General features: G+C 39.9%; 1 protein-coding gene across 1 annotated transcript in view; it reads right to left on the bottom strand.

Moving 5' to 3' along the window:
- The window catches only part of LOC131986177 (CD166 antigen homolog), a 54,315-nt gene that overhangs the window by 21,098 nt on the left and 11,546 nt on the right, over window positions 1-21,671 (bottom strand). Inside the window, exons 2-10 of the mRNA XM_059351008.1 lie at window positions 15,924-16,030; window positions 12,199-12,418; window positions 10,419-10,483; window positions 8,416-8,503; window positions 7,669-7,839; window positions 4,619-4,743; window positions 4,123-4,255; window positions 2,831-2,943; window positions 2,423-2,546 (exon numbers count right to left, since the gene is read on the bottom strand). Coding sequence (XP_059206991.1) covers window positions 2,423-2,546; window positions 2,831-2,943; window positions 4,123-4,255; window positions 4,619-4,743; window positions 7,669-7,839; window positions 8,416-8,503; window positions 10,419-10,483; window positions 12,199-12,418; window positions 15,924-16,030 — 1,146 coding nt within the window. The remainder of the gene's footprint in view (window positions 1-2,422; window positions 2,547-2,830; window positions 2,944-4,122; window positions 4,256-4,618; window positions 4,744-7,668; window positions 7,840-8,415; window positions 8,504-10,418; window positions 10,484-12,198; window positions 12,419-15,923; window positions 16,031-21,671) is intronic.

The raw sequence follows: 21,671 nt of genomic DNA, 5'->3' as shown, positions 1-21,671 counted from the left end.
CAAGTTATTAAATAACAACTTCCTGCAGGTGGCGCTATTATCATCACAAAACACGAAGTGTTGCATATCTCCACATTGGTGTGTCTGAATGACATGAAACTCAGGTTACTACTTCCCCATGAGCCCCTGAGTCTCGCTGCAAAATTTTGGAAGATGACCACTAGGTGGCGCTCTTTAAATTAAAGTATTTTATATCTCCAAATCGGTTGGTCGGATTAACACCAAACTTGGTACACTTATTGTCAATGCCCTCCTGAGGATAACCCTTGAAGATTTTATTGATCGGCCCCTAGGTGGCGCTCTGGCGGCAGTTTAATTTAATAAGTGCCACTGTGCCCACACTATAGTAATGAAATTCATAGGGGTAGTATAGACTGGCCCCTGTACACACCCCGACGGCAGCATGCCCCGACACGCGTGTACTGCGAGGACCCATTCAGTACTGCTTGCAGTACTAGTTTTTTCTATATATTTTTCTGTATTTTGTAATATCGTCAAGAATATCATTACCGCAAAAATACTCCTGTGATATTACTGATTGTGATATTCTTTGAGGGCCATATTGCCCACCCCTACATTGATCTGATGTTGATCAATGAACATAGATGCGGTTAATAAGATCAAAACACGTATACAGCAGGATATTTGTGTGATCTAAACACAAAAAAAGTTCTTCACAGGGTGTGGAGCTGTGGTCCTGCTCAGTGGCCCCAGATGGGAATGCTCCTCTCCTGGTCCACTCTACACTCACCACATCACTATTGGCCAATGGTGGCGCAGGCTACTGCTTCACGTGCTGCAAGGCACCCACTACTATCACCACACTGCAAAAAACATGAAGCTTACCAAGTATTTTCTTCTTATATCTATCAATAGCACCTTAATGATCTTGTTTTGAGTAGAATTTACCTACTGACCATAGCTTTATGTGCTTATTTTAAAAACATGTGTCTTATTGTAACTAAAATGAGTGAATAACCTCTTCACAGTCTTGTGTAAAGAGGATTGACATTGTGAGCTTTTTCATGCTTTTCAATCTACTCAACTGTTGAATATGGTGTTGGAGTTTTTCCCTCAAATATTGGTTCCAATTGAGAGTTTTAGTTGAGTGTAGTTTAAATGCTATTTCAAAAGCATTTTCTACCACCAGCATCTACCCACAGATACTGAAATGAGAAAAAAAAGTTTTGAAAAAAGTTTCAAGTCTTGCTGGCTTATTTTAATGTTACTACAGTTGGGATTTTCAAGCCACAATTGTTTGAAATGAGTATTTTTGGATTTATTTTAAGACATCATTGTTTTTCCAGTTCCTAGATAGTTTTACTTATTTAAAGAATTCTTACAAAGAAAAATGTACTTACTGCACTGGCAGATAATTGTACTTGTTTTAAAGCATGTATTTGCTAAATTGTAGTTATTTATTTCAAATTTTTTGTCAGTTGGTTTTTGCAGTGCATGGCAATCATGGATGATGGTTGGGCTAGGACTCTGTCCTATCACTACTGCTATGGCCCTGAGCATGGATCGTGGACTGTTGCTGCGGTCCTGCTACAGACACTTCTGCTGTCACTTTATGTCACCTTAAAAAAAAGTTAGGCGCACCAGTGCAGCAGATGCAAAAGTGTGGAGCCCTGGTCTGTAAAGCCCTTTGAGACAAATCTGTGATTTGTGATTCTGGGCTATATAAATAAAACTGAATTGAGTTGAATCGACACGTAAAAAAAACCCAGGGGTCTAAGTGAAATCTGCATCTCATGCCTTCATTGGGGATTAACACATTGAATATAACTGAATCCTGTTTGATCCTTTAAAAACGCTTCCAAAATGGGTGTCCAGTCAGGATTGGACTCAAAACATATTTAGTGTTCTCTCATTTTAGCCATCAGAGGCACTGTCAAATCACAGATTAAACTCAAGTGTGTCACCACAAGTTTTATATTTTACTTATCTTCTGATTCGCCATGTAGCTAAAATTTGTTATGTTGTGGGTCTGAACAACAAAAAGACCACAAACGTCTTTCTACATTTATAATAAATGAAAAGAAAGATCGCTCTAGAATCTTTTTTCCCCCATTCAGATTTATTATGGATATTATTTAAGTAAAAAAAAAAAACAGTACAGATTATGAGAGTCTGTCTGTCACTAAGAAAGACTTTTACATTGTTTGTTATTTTCATTTGGTCCAAAGTGAGGCTGATCATGCTGTTGAATCGACAAGTAAAAAAACCCCAGGGGTCTCAGTGAGATCTGCATCTCATGCCTTCATCGGGGATTAACACATTGAATAGAACTGAATCCTGTTTGATCCTTCAAAAACGCTTCCAAAATGGGTGTCCAGTCAGGATTGGACTTAAAACATATTTAGTGTTCTCTCATTTTAGCCATCAGAGGTGTTGATCCAACACACACATGCTTACTTACCTTCTACAACCAGTTCAAAGCTTTGACGTTTAATGAGGCCTGCCATGGAAACTTCACAGTCATAGAATCCTGCATCAGCATAGGTCAAGTTGCCAAACTCTGGCTCCTTCACTGCCCTTCCATTCTGAAAACCAAAACCAGTCAGTATTGTAAAGAAAATGTAGCATAACATGCATCCAGGGCCATCTTCATTTATCCAGCTCTTTGTTGGCCCTAGCAAGGACAGCCAGTAAATGTATGACACAAAATATCACTTTCATTTAACCCCTTTATTTCTCATATTAGTGGGAATACAGTCCCCATTACAACCACTGGTCATAGTAAGTAACTAAGCTTTACTTTCATTTGCTTCTAAATGTTACACTTTTCACTTCTCTCTGATCAACGATCCAACCGTAGCACCATTACCTTAGTCCATGACACATCAGCGTCACCTGAGGTGCTCTTCTCCATTTTCACAGGCAAGGTGTCCCCTACTACCTTCACAATCTTCCCAGTGGGAGTAAGACTCAGGTCGATGTCTGAGAAAACAAGGAAAGAAAAAGGATGGTTCTGTTGAGTTATATCAGCTGTCTGCCTCTCATCACATGCTAATGTCACAAGATCCACTTTCATAAATCTTGTTGTCAATAAATGCCATAGGCACACCCAAAGCAACAATGAATGTAGAGGTGTAGAGATGAATGTGTACATTAAAGCCTGATTCATCGTCTTCCTCTGCCACAGAAATCCATCGCTGTTCACAACTTTTAGAAACACCAGCAAGTCATATTGTTGCACAAGGTGACAGGTTCCTTCATTAACCCTCGAGGCACCTTAGGGACCAAACGTGTACATTCAGCTAATTTTATGTTTTTGATTCTCAATATATCAGTCAGTTTAAATGCTAATTGTATGGAACTTGGCCAGGGTTTGTTTTTTATTATAATTTTAAAAATTCAAAAATTCCCCTTTTGCAAGGTGTGTAGAATAGGAGATACACATAACACTCACACTTTGACCCTTAAGGCCCGTTTGATCCCATTGACTCCCATTATAAACACATATTTTTGATACACTGTAATCCTGACATAATATAATGCTTTCCCCGTGAATACCTAATAAATCTAAGCCTCTCCCTTCAAAATACATGGAAAATAGGTTTTAGGTCTGATGTAGAGCTAAATCACATACAGTTTCATTGGTTCTCTTACCTTGCAAAATGCATGGTAATGAAAAAGCTGAACACCATAAAAATGGTCTTGGTGTGTTGGGATTGATATAAAGGAGTTTTCAATTATTGACCTAGTCAAGGCTGTAATAACCTCACCCCAACTATTCCCCTTTGCACCTTATTTTTGAAAATATTGCATATTTTGTGTTTTGTCATGAGAACCCCTGATTTTCTCAATGGCAAAAAGGGCATTAAAACATATAAAAATGAAAAAACAAAACAAAAAAATATTTTTTTTATATGGGGTGGATGGTAGGAGGGAAACATAAGTTCATTGTCCACCCCAACCGCTTCTGATCACTCACAATCTCAGAAATTTCAAATTAGCTCTCCTCCTCTGAGCTGGCACTCCATGATCTGCCTTCTTGCCGGGCTGGGCTCTCAAAGTTTTTGTTATATTTAGGAATATTATATTGTTTAATCAAGGCAGAAAAAGCATGCGGGGCTTTTGGGGGAACAGCTCGAGGCAAAGGACAACAGTACTCACAGTTAACAACGATTGTTCGGGAGGCCTCCATTTTCTCATCAGCAGCTAGGGAGCACTTGTATTCACCCCCAGCCTCTCGGCTGATGCCATTCAAAGTGTATGTGTCCGAATTTTCCACCAGCATTTTCTGGGCCTAGTTAAAAGAGAAAAAAGCAGGATGAGGGAGAGATTGGTACTCCTAGATTCTGACATTCTGATACAATATCAGGAAATGAGAAATAAAGAAAACAAGAGTCATTTCTTCGAAGAATGTAAAGGTTCACTTTAATGATTTGAAATGAACCTTACCAGATTACCAGATTGATGAGGTATGTACAGTTTTTAAAACCATATAACACATAAGCAGGCAAGTGCAACACTTGAATGTATATATTTTGTTTTATAGTAATAAGTAGCTGTCACAGTCTGCATGGTAAAGCAATGGCTGCATTCTCAATGGCCAATTATAATTTTAGAGCAGACAGCAGTACAGTGGTTGAGGTTGGAGTTGACTGACCTTGATGTGGAAGAAGAAGGAGCTGGGTGGAGGGTTGCCATCAGCATGACACTTCAATGTCACATTATCTCCTTCTACAATGGGTCCCTTGGACAAAACTTGTAGGCTGACTTTTTCAGATGGATCTTGGAAGTTCCAAGGACAGTTAAGGTATAAAAAAGGAGAAAAGAGAAAACGTGTGTCAAGGTTTTACAGACATCTGCAAGACATCACATTCATTATGGCAAAAATGAAGAGAATGTTACGGAGGAAAATAAGAAGAGTCTTTGACTGGCTCTTTGGAGAGCTTACTAAAAAAAAAAAAAGGCCCCAGACAGACGCCAAGCCGGACTTATTGCTGTTGGACTCGTGAGTAATTTCACCTGGTTTGCTACATCTTGTGTTGCTGGACTTACCTGTTGTGTGATTGTGTTCGACTTGCTAGTTTTTAATCGTTAGTAATGTAATCATGACAAATGCATGTGTACAACTGTTCATATTGACAACCATTGTGTAAAAGTGAATTTAATCCCAAAACTGTACTAGGGCTGGGCGATATGGACCGAAAGTCATATCCCGATATATTTAGGCTGAATATCGAAATACGATATATATCCCGATATTTTTTTTATCGCAAAGTGACAGCAAATGTTCAGTCAGTTTTATTGAAACCGTTTATTTAAGTGAACATAAATACTGTATAACAGCAGGAGTAACTTTAAAAAAAATCTGAGCTCCATAAAGTGCACATTTAAATAAAAAAAAATCTTAAATAAAAATAGCCAATGAAATAAAAGAGGCCAATCTTTTACCGAAATAAATATATTTATGAGAAAAACTTGCCGTGAGAATGTGCAGTGGCACCGCAAACTTTTGTTTGGCAAAAACTACTGTCTTTATGCTCCATTTAAAACGTGTTTCATATCTAAACTCAAACTACACACAACTGACATTATTTTAATAGTTTATTGCTCTCAGAAAATGGAGGGAAAATGCCGTTTTCCACCATCAATAACCATTCTAAATATGAGGGGATAGATGTTTTTTTTTATCTATTATCATATTTTAAATTTCACCTGTGTACTGCTGCTTACTTGTGCAATAATAGTATGTTGAAGTCTATATGTTTTGATGTGAAAATTGTATATTTTCTTAAGTCTATATATTCTGCTATTTACACTATTTTTATATATACCGAATTTCCCTCCGGAGATCAATAAAGGTCTTGTGATTCTGATTGTGGAGAGCATACATTTTTCAGATAACCTGTGTCAAAGTGCCGATCGCCAACCGTTTCCCATTTGGTTTAACATGGAGATGTTAACGCTGCAGGTGCACAGTGATCCATGACGCACAGATCTCTCTCCTCGGAGAAAAAAAGTGTGTTGGAAATCCTTTCAGAATAAGTCAGGTGTGGTGCATATTTGATCCCGTATGTGTTTAATTGGGACAACAAGTTAAGTGTGGCTTATAAACTGATGCATAAAAATGATTTTGGCAGCATTACGCACTGGCAGCTCTAACGGCTCTGACTATATTCAATAACGGTGGCGTTTAGAAGGAGCGTGTGTGGAGGGACTTCTGCCATGATGCAGGTCTCTGATCCAGCTGTGTTAACAGCCACAGTGACACCTTGTTGCTGATCCCACACCTGAGGCAACAAAAAGCACGTTTTTCCTGCCTCCACCTTAGAGATCACCACGTCCACCTCGCTGCAGTGGCAGTAAGTTGCTTTGCCATTGTTTTGTCGATAATCAGCGGGCATGCCGGTGATTTATAGTCATTTGCATGTCATCTGCGCATTAATTTGTGGGAGGAGCCGGGGCGTGGTTGGTGGCTCGTGCATGTGCGCTCAGTTCCAGCTGGTTGAGATGTATCAAGGAAAGGTGATCAGAACCTGGCGTAAGAACAGTTTGATACATGTGGAGGTGAGTTTGCGTACGTACTTTCGACCCCTGGGCTCCGCTTATTTGTGTCAAACCTTTTGATTTGCTGAGTTGGAATCCTGACTCCAATTCCTGAAGTGTTTAATATATTTTTCTTGTGTTGTTCTTCCACATAAATAAGATTTTCAGTGTCCTTACACCTTTTCCAAAGTCCAATTGAAGGGCTCTTCACAATACATTAGATGTTATTGTGCTATGGACAACCAAAATGATGTTTTGTGATATCACTCTACAAAACAAAGTAAAGGAAGAGACAAATGTTTTAAAATCTGCCACCAGATTGTAAGCAGACTTGGCATCCCATACTACTTAAGTTCAAGCAGTATTAAGCACATTATTCAAAATCCATGCACCTTTGAAACGGTTTTCAAGGATTTCCAGCACCCGTAGGCCACATCAAATTATCCCCAGGTAGGAGGGGGTCCCAAGTATATTGTCTATCCGGTAAGGGCAAGGTTATTATAGTTAACGAAAACTAACGAAATAATGAAAACTGGAATTGAAAAAACATTTTCGTTAACTGAAATAAAAATCAAAATGAGTGTTTTTAAAAAAAAACGATAACCAACTGAAATTTTAATGTGTTGTTACAAAACTAACTAAAACTAACTAAAATTATAGTGAAAATGTCCTTTGTTTTCGTCTTTGTCAACTTTTATCATACGTAAACCTTTTTGGTGGATATGAAATCTATTTCATCTATCTGGGTTTATGACTTAATAAACTTATTGGGGCTGAGGTGGATCAGACAAAGGAAATAAAGGCAACATTTATTGTGACTTTGTTTAATCAAACACTAAAACAAACAAAAAAACTAAACTAAAACTAAGCATTTTCCAAAAAATAAAAACTAATTCAAACTAGCAAACTCACTCTAAAAACTCATTAAAACTAACCGAATTAGAAAACAAAAAATCACAACGAAATTAAAACTAAAACTAATGAAAAATCCCAAACTATCATAACCTTGGGTAAGGGGTCCTTGGCTGAAAAAAGGATTGGGAACCTCAGCTAGAGACAACTAAACCCTCTTCATAACCTACTGTATGCGGACAGAGACAACAAAAAAGGTGTAGTACAGATATTATGGAGCCTGATGGCAGTGCTACACAGTGCTTCACTTACAGTGAATGGTGAAAGGTTCCAGGTAAGTCTCCTGTTTGCCAAGCTCATGGTTGGACACACAGGCAAAGACTGCAGCAGCATCCTCCTTGGACGCTGCATACTGGAGGGTGGAGGAGGTGGTGGATAGGCCTGAGGCTGGATCCAACTTCATGCTGGGGGTGATCACAACGGCTGCAACGAAACACACGTGTGAGCACACAGTACACAACAGAGTTAGTGCTGCAGGTGTAGTATTAGCAACAGGTCACACAGTGCTGCAAATAGCTAATTGTTTTAGCAGCAACACAAGATTAGTTGGGTTTATTGTATTGAACCAGAACATTTAATGGGAAGTTAGTTAGTTCTGTGACTTTCAGGTGCTCGCTGTCTGCTCCCAGATACAATAAAAACAAACATGAATCTTTCACATTCATGTTAACTCCAACTGTGACTGTCCGAGCCAGTAAATATAAATACTAAATACATTACTTTAAAGTTTAACTAATCATTCACTGGGGTGGCTGTGGCTCTTTGATCCTGACCATGGCAGCTACTTGTCGAAGTATCCTTGAGCAAGATACTGAACTCCAAATTGCTCCCAATGCTGCGTTCATTGGTGTGAGAATGAATTCCCAACGGTGGCAGGTGGCACTGTTTAGGGTAGCCTCTGCCACCAGTATGAATGTGTGTGTGAATGGGCGAATGAGCGCAGTCTCAACAGTCGTTGGATAGTATCTGGGTAACTGCATACCGTGTGTAATGTGTTACCTTTCCCATTGGCTGTCAGGGGCTTTCCATTCTTCTCCCATGTGATTGTAGCTGGAGGGTTTGCATCTGCTGCAACACAAGTTCCCACCTGAACAAAACAGAAAAGGGAACAAAAAACAACAAAACAAAGTTTACACACTCATACTAAAAGCAGAAGGACTTGTCAGATAAACTTATTTTATAGTTTCATCAGTATCCACTGTCTGAACAATGTCTGTTTATGCCCTTAGCCTTGAATTGATTCTAATACAACAATATAGCACACCAATATGACTGTGAAAAGGCTACCTTGCCCGTTTTCACACATCACACATTCATACTGGTGGCAGAAGCTACCCTAAACGGTGCCACCTGCCACCATTGGGAATTCATTCTCACACCGATGAACGCAGCATCTGGAGCAATTTGGGGTTCAGTATCTTGTTCAAGGATACTTCGACAGGTAGATTGCCATGGTCGGGGATCGAACCACCGACCCTCCAATCGGTGGGCGACCACTCTACCAACTGAGCCAGATCTGACCAAAATTATTAATTGATTTGTATAAATAACAGAGGCCTGTAGTTCTTTATGGGTTTAGTGGGGGGAGTTAGTTAGCAGCTCACCAGCTTCATCAAGCTGACTGATGCAGGTTTGCCTGTTTAGGTCCTCAGCAGGGAGGGGCTGGCCACTTCCAATATGAACAAGAGGAGGGAAAATAGTTCTGCAGTAAACGACATTTGTGTAATATTTTGGGTTGCTTCTGGTTCGGTGGGCCCATAAAAAATATACATATAGTAATGTCAACAGGAACAGATCTAGGTAGATAACCTGTATTGTTTTAAATTAAGTATTAACTTGTGCTTTGTCAGCTTAGCTCACCCTATACCTGACCAGGTGGTATGGTCAATTCAGGTGAGGCTGAAAGGTAGAAGTGGCTCCATTCTCTATGAGGGGCGAGGCTGGGAGGAGGCAGCTTGCTTTAAGGTTGCAGTTTTCTTTTGTTTGATTTTCATTTGCCTTTAGTTCAATTTAGGTGGCTGGCTAAATCACTGTTTGGTGGCACAACAACTGCTGTCGCCGTCGCTAACTGTGCACAGCGTCCGCCGCTTATGGTAAACAAATCGGCATTGTTAATTGTCCACTGACAATGGATGGTCACTGAACACATCCTGCTGCAGCACATATATACTGTACTGCTACAGAGCTAACTGTGTCGCCTATTAGCACTGTGCAGCACTGCTGCTGCTCTGTTGCACTTCACTATTGTCTCCTCCCACCTTGTTCTGCGAAGCCAGACTGCATTATGAATGGGCACGATCATCACCCCCTTGCGGGATCACTATGAATGACGTAAGGTGAAAAGTCGGCACAGATCTTTCAGGCAAAATAGCGGGACATTTGCGAGACCACACTATGAAAGGGGCTAGTTTGGAGGGGTATGGAGTCCATCACCAACTATAGAAGCCCATCCCTCCACCCTGCAGGTAACAATAGACTGGCAGAGGAGCTGAACAGCTTCCACTGCTGTTTTTATACCCAAATTTGAGCCGACTCACAGGGCTTCTCTGAGAAGTCAGAAATTAATCAACAGTGTTGGTGGTAATATATTACATTTTGGCAGTAATATAATGCATTCATAACTATATTTTGATAATATTATTACAGTTACTCCGGTAGCCCGTTACAGTCCAAGCTGTCGCACAGACGGAGGTTTCGAAAAAAAAACACCCATGGGCAACAGCCGTAAATAAAGAGGAGAAGAAGACGGTTTTAAATCAACAGAAGAAGAAGAAGATGGTTTGGAGATGTCAGTTTTTATGTTACATTCTGACCATGTATAGACAATATGACAGAAATGCTAAAACTTAATGGAAAAGAAAAACAGCAGTTCCCAGAGTGGATAAATATTTATATTTAGTACATAACACTACAGGTTCTTAAAAAAATACTTAATATGTGTGATGGGACAATTTCACTGTACAAAACAGTAAAACATATGGCTGCAGTGAATCTTTCGTTACCGTTGTTGGTTTGTCCTTCTGCAGTGCTTTAGACTTGTCCATAATCTGAACTGAAGAGGGTTTCTCTGCAAATATAAAAGAAGGCAATCAAAGTTTTGAAATCACAAGAGAGTGGGGAGAATTTGCATTACGTTGGGATGTCACAATGTTACAATTTCATCTAACAGACAACACAGATAGAGAGTTCATACAACACAAGCAAAGATCTAGTTAGAAGACAACACATGAGTAAGTTTATGACAAAGATGCTATCAGACAGGGTAAACAGACAGTTCAAATAGTGAATAGAAGGTAATCATTTTTTTCTTCATTTTTTTCATCCAAAAAAAATGTGTAAAGGTGTGTGTCTTTAGTCTCTTCTTAAAGTTTCAGAAGGACTTGGATTGGATGGAGTTTGGTAATTTGTTCCATGGTGAACTACAGAGGAGAAAAGTCCATCTTGTTAATTTGGGCTCTGTAGTGGCAGAGGAGCCGGTGCTTTTCATAGGAAGAGCATAGTGAGTGGGTGTTTCGACCTGGATGAAGAAGTTCTGATCAACAAGAGCTGATCGAGTCAGTGTTTTGTAGGCAAGGGTCTGTAGTTTGTCTTTTAATGTCTGGTTTTGCAAAGACCTTTAGCGGGGTGATGTATGTGTAGTCTTGGGTAGTGATGTTTAAAAACTGTGGAACCGTCACAAAGAATGGATTGCAGCCGCTGATAGCACAATGAGTGCACTGCACTTGCAACTGATATTGCGCTAATTATATCACAGTGCAAACACACCAATAAAGTTTGAAGGTCAGCACAATTTGCCTCCTTTTTGTAAATATAATAATATTTTTACATGTGGAGCATACATATGCTAGAGGTTACAGTGTGGGTTGTGAAGGATGAAGTCCTGGATAACTCCCAATCTGACACATACTTGGGCTGAGCTTCTGCGTTTTTGTTTTTTTTAATAGATCAGACTCAGCTAATTTTACCACAAAGATACAGAGGAAGACCAGCTGATTGGTGAGGAACTAATGTTATTTCATGTTCTCTGTTCGTCAACACATACAAAAGATTAAACACACGCACAGTCCACTTTTATACAGTGAGCATATTTGCGTATTTGCGACTAAGCCAGACATCTATGGTTATTAAACTTATCAATATCTCATGTATTTGCAAAGATGGCAGCTGAGACTTTTATCATATTATTATTATTATTATTATTATTATTATCATTATGAGGGATCCAAGCCCCAGGGGGTGGGGATCTCCAGTGAAAAGCAACGGAGATCCCAATCACTCAGATTTTTACATTAATTATTCGGGGTCCAAGGCAGAGGAGACGGGGATTGCGACGGCGATCCCAGTACCAGCAGTGCTGGGAACCTTATTGAAATCCCTATGATTTGTATTAGAGCCCGAGCACTAAGGTGCAAGGACCTATTGAAATTGCTAGGATTATTGTTTTGGCGCAAATTAAATCGCCTATTTGAAGGCTTTATCATACTCAAAAAGTTGTGAAACTTGGAACAGGTGTCACTCTCCGGTGAAATGTACATATTTTAGTGGTCTCAGGAATGGGCAAGGCAAAATGGAACAGTATTGCCCTTGAGCTGGGACAGAAGTTTGGATGTGTCCTTTTTCCAACTCATCTTAGTACATCACTCCAATAGACATTCAAAGTCCTGAATGATTAAACATCAATGTTACTCCCAACCTGTGTGTTGCATCTTGCAGGTGGGCCTGTAGGCAAAAGTTGTAATGATAAGCACAATTTTAGTTTTTTGTGTCAATATTAAACTTAACTGTAAACAAAAACAGAAATGGAGTACTCCTTGAGGTTGGTGACTGACACCATCATGCAGGTGAATTCCTTTTGGTCTTTGAGGGAGGCCTGAGTGATGAGCAGGCTGAACTTGTCATTGATGCTAACCCGCTGGGCATAATCATCTGTGGCCTGAACTGTGGCCTGCTCGTTGCTGGCCTGTTTGATCAACAGATCGCCAGGTGTGCCATCATCTTTATCCTAAAGAAATAGAGAAGACAGAAGGGTTTGGTGATTTTAAAACTCTGCACAAAACAGTTATTACACTAATATCTCCAATATAATCATAGTTTACTTAAACAGAGATGTAAAAATAATGTAACAATGTTGGACACAACAGCAAATGTGTAATTAGATGAGGTAGACACTGCCAAGTCATATTGTCTAATGCTTTAATCATAGATTCAGCATGACAAAACATATTTTTTTCTTATCATGACTGTAGTTCTGCAGGGCCGGCAGTCGTTGGCCTGACTGCTCTCGCCCCTCGAACCATCCATCTCCTGACGAAGAGGATAATTTCAAAGGGGATTGTGAAGAGGATGGGAGCAACCCATTGCGAATCCTTTCTCCAGGTGGTGCCATCCAGTTGTTGAGTAGCAGTGAATCTACTGAAGTAGTTGGAAATGAGGTTCTAGATGATGGGTGGTATGTGGAAGAATTCCAGGGTAAAGGTGATTAGCTGGTGGGGAACGGAGCCATGGGCGTTCTCCAGATCCAGCCAAACTACGTGGAAATCTTGTTTTTCACGTTTGGCTGTCTGAATCTGCTCCCAGATCATGGGCGACTGCTCCACGCAACCGGTGAACCCTGGGTCGCCTGCCTTCCTACAGGTGGTGTCAATGTAGCATTTGTTCAGGAGGTAGTTAAACCTTTGGCCACCACAGAAAAGAAGATTTTCCCTTCCACATACAGAAGTGCAATGCCTCTGTTGGGATTCTACCACAGGTGAATCTTGGGTTCATTTGTGGACTTTAACATTTGTGGCTTGAGACTTCAAGGGAATCTCTTGTCATTAAGGAATTTTGAACAACTGCAACTCTGACCTTCTCTGCGCACCAAAGTTGCATTAATGGACACAAAGTTCATTGCAACTGCCAGCGAAAGCTCCAATTCAACAACAAGGACAACCAGCAACTTAATTTGCAAGACGGCAAATTATTGAACTCAATTTCCTTCCTTCCACGCCTGCCACTAAAAAGGATCTCCCCCTTTTCAACTGGATTCGTGAGTAATGGAACTGGGCTTAGATAAGTAATCGGCAAGGACTTTAGCAGAAAGGATTTGAACTGTAATTAATGATTTGGTTTATATGTGTGTTTTAAATATATTTATGTGATATTCTTGTTACAATCAAAGTTGTATGTTAATTCTGCTTTATATAGAGAGTCAGTCTTATATGCAACTAACTATACTCACCTTTGACCTGCTCATTTTCACATCATATATATTTTAAATTAACTGTTAAATGGACACAGTTTACAACAGCCAAAACTGCCACACGGCAAGGCCTAGTCACCTAGCTTCACAGCTAGAGTTTTACAACTTATTGTGTGAGGAGCTCTGCCTTTCTCAGGGTTGCAAGCCTGCTTCTGATCTGGTCCCAGAGAACTTTCCGCCAGGATCTCCTAAGCAGCCTCCTCTCCTTCAGAAGCTTGTGAATCTCCTGCTAACGCCTTCCAACCTGCCATGGGTTGTTTTTCCTCTGGAATAACTACCCAAACCTCTCCTTGCCCTCCCCATAAAGAATGCTGCCAAAGACGTATAGCTTGGTGATTGTGCTGCCTCGTAGTGATATCTCAAGGATGGTATGCATCAATTCCGCTTTTTCGATGGATTTTGGCCATTTGACTTTGGCTTACCTCTCCCTTGCTTGACTTGTGGGGTTGCTGCTGGGTGTCTCTGTGTGTCTCTGTGTGATGCTCATGCTCTGGGCTCTGCACCTGTTGCTGACTGTGAGCCTGCTGCTGGCAAGGCTGCTCCACCTCTCTGGGTGGAGTGACACTAAGGTCTTTAACCCTTTTTCTTTCAACTTCTAGCTAAACAGGCAGAACCACAAGTGGTTCAGATTGTGGTCATTCCAGAGTGATGAGGCCAGAAAATGCACAAGTGCTGCTGCTAACCAAACTGCTACCTTTGTTTAAGCCATGCCTCTTGCTCATTGTTTTTTGTTTATATTTGTTTTGTATTTTACTCATATCAATTAACAGTTAGAATACATGACATACATTCACAGTTATTTATTTGTATTCAAAGTTGATAATGTCAACAGTAGTCAATCTAAATATTCAAATTTCCATCCTGGTGCAGTCTTTCCTGCCGTCAGTCAGTCTTTCCTGGCTGTCCTCCAGTCTTTAACGGCAGCCAACTGCCCTATTTACAGTAGTCACTGGTGTTCCAGACATTGTAGATGGTAGAAGGTGACTGCCTGCTAAGCATTGCTGCTTGCCACACCTTCGACGGTGTCATTGCGGGTAGCTGCAGGGTCATCAGCCAGTTTGATCTTTCGTTCAATTATTCCTGGAAAATCTCACAGTGGTGGAGCAATGGCAGGGACATCTCCCTGCCGCCCCCTGCAGCTAACTCTAGGACCCTTGCTTTCCTAACACCTGTTCCTGAACCTGAGTTAATGGTCTCAATTGTTAGTTTCCTCAATACAGCATAATGTTAATTTGTCGAATCTTGGTCCCATTTAGAGTCAAATAGACAATAAAGTGTGTTTTCGTCTTAGAATTTGAACATTTTCACACTGTTTTTGAAATCATCAAAGTTCAGTGTAACATTTTGGTCACTTACCCACATTCTAAAGACATGCAGCTTAGTGTTAATTAGTGACTCTAAACTGTCCATAGGTGTGAATGAGAGTGTGAATGGTTGTCTCGATGTGTCTGCCCTGTGATAGCCTAGCAACGTGTCCAGGGTGTACCCCACCTCTCGCCCAATATCAGCTGGAATTAGCTCCTTCCTCTCGGAACTGGAGTTGAATGAAAGAAAGCATTTCGCCTTGCTAACTAAGCATCCATTAATAAATGAGAAATGCCTCCTTGAGTTCCACATTTTAAATTATAAAACAGGTAGATGCGTGTCTATGGTGAGCAATGGGTGTGCTAGAGATGGCCAAGTTGTCAATGTGCCATGATAATACATGAACCCACATTTCATCATGTGCTCTTTCTGTTCCTAGTACCCAAGTGCCAAGAGAGCTTGGCATTTAGAAATCCAACACTTGTTGTGTGCATATGTCACTGTAATCCCGAGTGCTAAATAAGGGTAAGGGGATAATAGAGCCCAAATACAATTCACCCTGGTCTAATTTCTTCTCATTAGCAGTTGTATTACAGAGCTAGCTACTGCGGCATTGACAAGACAGCATTGTAAAAAAAAGTACTGCTGCTGTAAAGGACGGCAGCATAAGATATGATAAGATAAGATAAAATAAAATAAGAAAAGATAAGATATTCCTTTATTGATTCCCATGGGCGAAATGGTGTCTCAGCCCCACAAGTACAAAGTAAAACAAATTAAGATAAGAAAATCAGAAGCTTAAAAAGCTCATCTGTCATTTGAAAATGTGTAAAATTGTCTTCCTAATTCTGTGAAAAAATATAGTCCTTGTTATCCTCTTCTTTATGTCATGGATTTTCTTGGAGAAATATGTGAGGCAAACATTAGACATAGACAATACTGAAGGTCAGTATTTACTTACGTATTTCCACTTGACAAATATGATATCCTCTGGAACTGGTGCTCCACCATTGCATGGAATAACAATGGTCTCTCCGTACAAAGCAGTCACATTTTCTGTACCCCACACTGCAATAAAAAAGGCAAAAGACTGTTACTGCACTGTCACAAAACCCACTGAAGAAAGCAACAATCCTGACTGCTTTATTTAGTCACGGGTGTTCATCAACAGTGGAGGCTTTTGTCCTGAAGGCTACTGGTCGGTAGCCTAATCAGCCAAATATGGGCAGAAGAAGTAAAAAAATATACATAATCTCCTCTAACTTGAACAGTGTTGTGGAAGTGCTTGTGGGATTTACACTTTTCTTTTGAAGAGTTAAAAGCTGCTCACGTGGCCCATATCTCTATAATTCATCAGGCAGTTCCATATAAGTATAAATGTCTAGAAATGGATGGTTGAGCACAATGTGAAAAAAGCTACACCACACTATGTTGTCACTCCAAATAACATGACACTACATTTCATGCCTCAAGATAAGCAAGTCAAGCTCAGTGCTCTATGTGCAATATCTCCAATAAAGTGAAGACACACTGAGGTAGAGTAGTTGCTATCACGGCACAGCTCAGTCATGTGGGGGGGTGGGGGTGGAGGAGTGACACCAAAGGTCTTCATGCTTAAACCCTTTTTCTTTGAACTTCTAGCTAAGATTGTGGTTCAGATTGTGGTCATTCCAGAGTGATGAGGCCAGAAGTGTTGCTGCTAACCAAAGTGCTACCTTTGTTGAAGCCATGCCTCTTTCGTATTTTTTTGTTTGTTTGTATTTTGTGTTTTACTTAGGGGATGAAAAGCAATGAACATGAAAAAAAGATTTGCGTTGATGTTAAAATACATGTATCTATCTTCTCTCACCATTTATCTTGGCAGCCTTCTCTTTGTCTTATTCAGCTGTGAAGTGTGTATCTAACCACCAACACAACAATAATTTGTGATTATATCACACATGTAATAATTGTGCTATTTAAAATGGGTCACCCTTTGCCTGAAAGTTACCATCTGGCTCTCACATTTTCCAAATTGTACCTCACTCTTCCCTTCCATATGACATATTAAGGAATAACAGTGTCAGTTTGGACTTGTGGTTATGTTTATTCACAAGCAGAGGACATCCAGCATTGAGGGACTGTCCAAGCCATTGCTGGGTCTTCCTGCTATAAAAGCTCTCAAGCTAATAATGCATATTCACACAGTTCAGTGAGACAAGGTGCAGACGGAACTGAAACTGATGGAGGACAACACACAATCAGCAAGAGAAAAATTATCAGAGGTCAAAGTGTTATTGCTGTTATATGCTGTTATCCAAAGTCTGCCAGCCACAGAAGTAATAACAGGAAGCGGACTCCGTGAAAAACTTGTGAGGTAACGAGTTGGCCTGAGAAATATGCACTTCCTCCAGAGCTGGGGCCAAAAAATGGCAAAGGGTCAACCAGAAACCTTCAATTGTGACATGTCAAAAGTGTCAAGTGATTTAACTGGGCATTAGAAAACACTCAAAAGTTAACATTTTAGTTCCAAATTAGGACAAATAAGACACAAAACAGTCAATAGAACAAGGTGTTTGCTTATGTATGTGTTATCAAAATGTTTTATATATTTAAACAAATTGATTGTTTTTTTTAAACACCCTTATTACCAACATGCGCAGGAAAGCCATCTCTCGTTTGTGGTTGCACAGTTTCATGAGGTTTATTTCATGAGGATTATCCTAGAGGTCACAAGAGGTTATGGCTGGGTGATATGGCCTATATATCACATACTTTTAGGCTCTATTGCAATATACAATATATATCTTGATTTATTTTAACTCCTCCAAAGCAGTTCATAAATGCAGTCACACCAGTATGATGATTCTGACAGTTCCTGCAACATGTCTGGATTAAACATTTTTGTTAATTTATTTTTAGGTTCTTTTGCAACAATTTTAAATTTTATGTGCGGGATGTGACGTAGTAGTCTACACGACAACAAAACACGCCATTTGTAAAAGCCGGCTAAGCAGTGTTCCCAAATAAGCGACTTTGTTGCTGAATTTAGCGACTATTTTTCAAGAAAGCTACTGGAGACAAATCCAGCGACTCCTTCTTACTCTTCTTAACGAGCCACTAACTTGTAGTGGAGACACACAGAGTGAGTGGACTTTTGGGAGGGTGTGGCCTGACACATTCCTGGAGGACACTTTTCCCCCTAGTCGAAACACGGCTAGGGCTCGTTATAGTTTTAGATTCATAAGATGTCTCTCTGGTTATCTCAGACTCGATGCAAGGGCAGAGAGAAGGGCCAAAGAAGGCTCAAGCACACCGCTTATCGGCTATCACTACGCTGCATCTTCCTTGCATTTGTACAGTCTCTGGAGAACAAAATGAGTGAACAATGGCTTACAGCTGTCTTGAAAGGATTATGAACCACAACATCAAAATGTTCACAGAATATGGCTCACCAGTGGCTCACCATTTGTGATAATACCCTTGAGCTACAAGATGCCTTGCCTCCTTCTCTGGAAAGACCAGAGGTGGGGGATGGTTCATTTATTGAACAAGTCTTGGCGCATGGACACTGATACAGTCATTAGTAACCACATGTAAATTTTACCTGTTCCCTAGTTCCCTCCAGATACAAAAGCACATGCCTTCTATGTCACGCACACCCACCGAGAAGTGTTCTGGATGGGCAGTACAGTGTGTAAAATTATGTTGAAGGCTTAAACAGGTATGTGCCCAACTTTGAGACCCCTTTACCAAAATTATATCATGACATGACTGGCACTAATGGATTACTTTGGTGTTGTAGTTGCATACCAATGTATTCACTCTAGCATATATTTAAAAAATGTTGGCCAAAACAACTGGCATGTTGTCTGATTGTTAGGGGATTAACAAAAATAAACATTTTAGTATGCAAGCCAAACTTGCCCTTGAATAAAAGAATCTCAGCAACTTACCCAGACACCGTCACACTGATTCTTCAAACTCAAAGTGAAAGTGATACTGTTGGTGCTGACAGTCGTGTAGTTTACATTTCACATGATGTACTGTTGTATCAACACATGAAAAGTTCACAAGGGCCACAGGTTTTTTTTTGTTTGATCAGGCGGATTCCTGCATCTCATTTTGTTGTACTTTACCCTCTGTATCTCTCCGGAGACCACCAGGAGGTGATCATGGCTGAGGGCCCCCAGCTCATTAGTTGTGGGCCCCGTTGGTCATTTAAGTGCATGTAAACATGAATATTTACAAATATATTTACCTCTCCAGCGTGAAATCATAGCCCTTATGAGCATTAGTGCCATACTTCTAGTGTGTTTGGTCATTATGAACAATTAGTAATTATTAAAATGTTGCTAAACTTCCTCTTTTCAATCAAAAAAATTAGAAATTATTTCTATGACTATTTCATTCAATAGTCTTGTTTGTTCTTGAAAAATAAAGAGGTGAAAGGTTTGCTGGGTAATTTTAATTCTTTTGCCCAATGACATTGCCTGCTGTTTATCATGACAGCTTATGTAAATATCACATTTCCCAAATCAGTTTAGCAAGTGTAACACTACAGTTGTAATAACTCCGTAAAATAGTTAGCTTTCTAAGTTACAAGCATGTTCAGCAAGCTTAAACACAAAAGCGACGCATACAAAAACACTTTTACAGTTGTTGGATTGTCATCTAACGTACAGCGGGAGGCTAATGCTAGCTCGTCACCATCCCCTCTAGTTAATTTAGCAACATTATCGGTGAGTTGATGCCTCTAAACTATTGTTTAAATGCAAAATATTACGAAATTATTTCAGGGCGCCGTTATGCCCTTCCTAGTTGTAAAACAAATCGCTTCTCCAAATCATTCGTCCCCCTTGCACGAAGACTTTTAAATTCTTCATAGGGTCTTATTTATTTATTTATTTATTTTTAATTCATAAAGCAATGTGGCTTATAAATAATCTCTATGCAGTAGGCTATCATAGGCTTTTATAATGTGTCCATTCTAAACTCCATGTTGTCTGATGTGTGTTGTGTCGACTATTTATGTACTGACTATTTGTTGTGGGCCATGTGGGCCGTATGAACCATGACAACCTGCTGCTCAAAATGAATTGTCCCTTGTAGGATTAATAGTTGTTTGAATTGAATTGAATTGAAATATAATTGTTTCTTGTTTGCCAATGAACAGTGTACCAGTGGGAGACCATATTTAGCCACGGAGCCAGTGATGATGAATAATGATTAAATTAGGTCAAGTGGTTGTGTGATTAGGTTAATCTTTCATATCGCTGCTGTTCCAGTAGGATACTTGAGTAGGCTGTTAAGTTGCAGTGTATCTTTTTAAAGCATATTATTGATGAGCATTCTTTGAGTTTTTCTTAGTTTGATTTGTGTGTATGTGTGTGTGTGCATGCACAGAGGGGAGGGCCCAAGACAATTTTTTGCACCAGCGGGGCCTATCACATGTTACACTGCTGCATGGGAAAATACGTGACTTTTCTTTTCAGCTGGAAGTTGCTGCTTGGGGTTCTCCCAAGTGAAACACAAACTTTAGATAAACTTACTGATAAACTTGGCATCAGTTTGTGACTGACTTAAACTTTCAAGCTTAAAAGGCAAAGACAAATGCATTGATCTAAGAGGGATTTAAAATTATTTTGACAACCGATATCTTATTTTTGCACTTTTACATTTTATTATATTTTGAAATAAGGAGTTCTCTGCAGTAGGAGGTTGAGGTCAAAAGGCAAGTACCCTTGAGAATTACTCCTCTGGAAAAATTCCCTCTTCTGCCTCAGCAGGCTGCAGAGGCACCAGCATGCCCGGAGAGCAACGTGAAGGTGGTCAGAGACATAAGACTGTCTCTTGTTTAAAAAATAAACCTTATGGCCTGTCATTACTTACTAACCACCTAATTTGCCAAAACAACAATGGGAACTGCCAGCACTTGTTTTCTGAGCCCAGGAGATAGTCCGAAAGATGAGTTATAGCAATTAAGAGTGACAAAGAAATGTTGACTTTCAGCAGATGCCTTGTCATTATGTCAGTTAGTGAGCATGTATTAAGTGTATGTTAGCAAATTGAAGAAAGTGAATTACATAATTGCCAATTACTCAGCGGAGGTTTACCAGAAACACAGAGAGAGTCAACTCATGGCAGCTCTGCATGTTTATCAAAATGAATAATGGACACTGCCTGTCAAATGAGGCTCTCCAGCAAATGGTTAAGAAAAACATCCATCAGCAGCTAACAAAATTTTGTTCGTCCAAGTTAAACCTACTGCACTTAATCTGCATAACACTTCAGGGGGTGACCTGACTATGTGTCAATATTGACATGTTGATGTGTTCAGGTCTGGACTCTCATCACGCATGAGATATTTGGGACACACTGGATATTGTATTCTGGAGTTAAAACAGCTTCCTGTTCATGGCATGTCATCAAAATTCACCACCCAGCTACACCCACATACTTTAAAAATGAACAAAACAACTTTTAATTACAAAGGTCTAAAGATGGTACTAACTGAGTTTGAAGTTGATCGTGTTAAATCTCTTGGAGGATTTCATTAGTATGGAGCCCAAAACGCCTTAAAATTTGCTGATTCCATTCAAGATGGCTGACTTCATGTTGGTTTTAGGGTATTGATTCAAGAGGCTTTTTTTGTGTGTCTCTGCATGTTATATCTACCTACCAATTTTTATTTCTCCAACTTAAACCCACTGCGGGGGCTAAGTTAAAA

The sequence above is a fragment of the Centropristis striata genome, chromosome 15, assembly GCF_030273125.1.
Source record: "Centropristis striata isolate RG_2023a ecotype Rhode Island chromosome 15, C.striata_1.0, whole genome shotgun sequence".
Taxonomy (NCBI): domain Eukaryota; kingdom Metazoa; phylum Chordata; class Actinopteri; order Perciformes; family Serranidae; genus Centropristis; species Centropristis striata.
The sequence above is the reverse complement of the archived record's forward strand: the minus strand, read 5'-3'. Positions and strand labels throughout refer to the sequence as shown.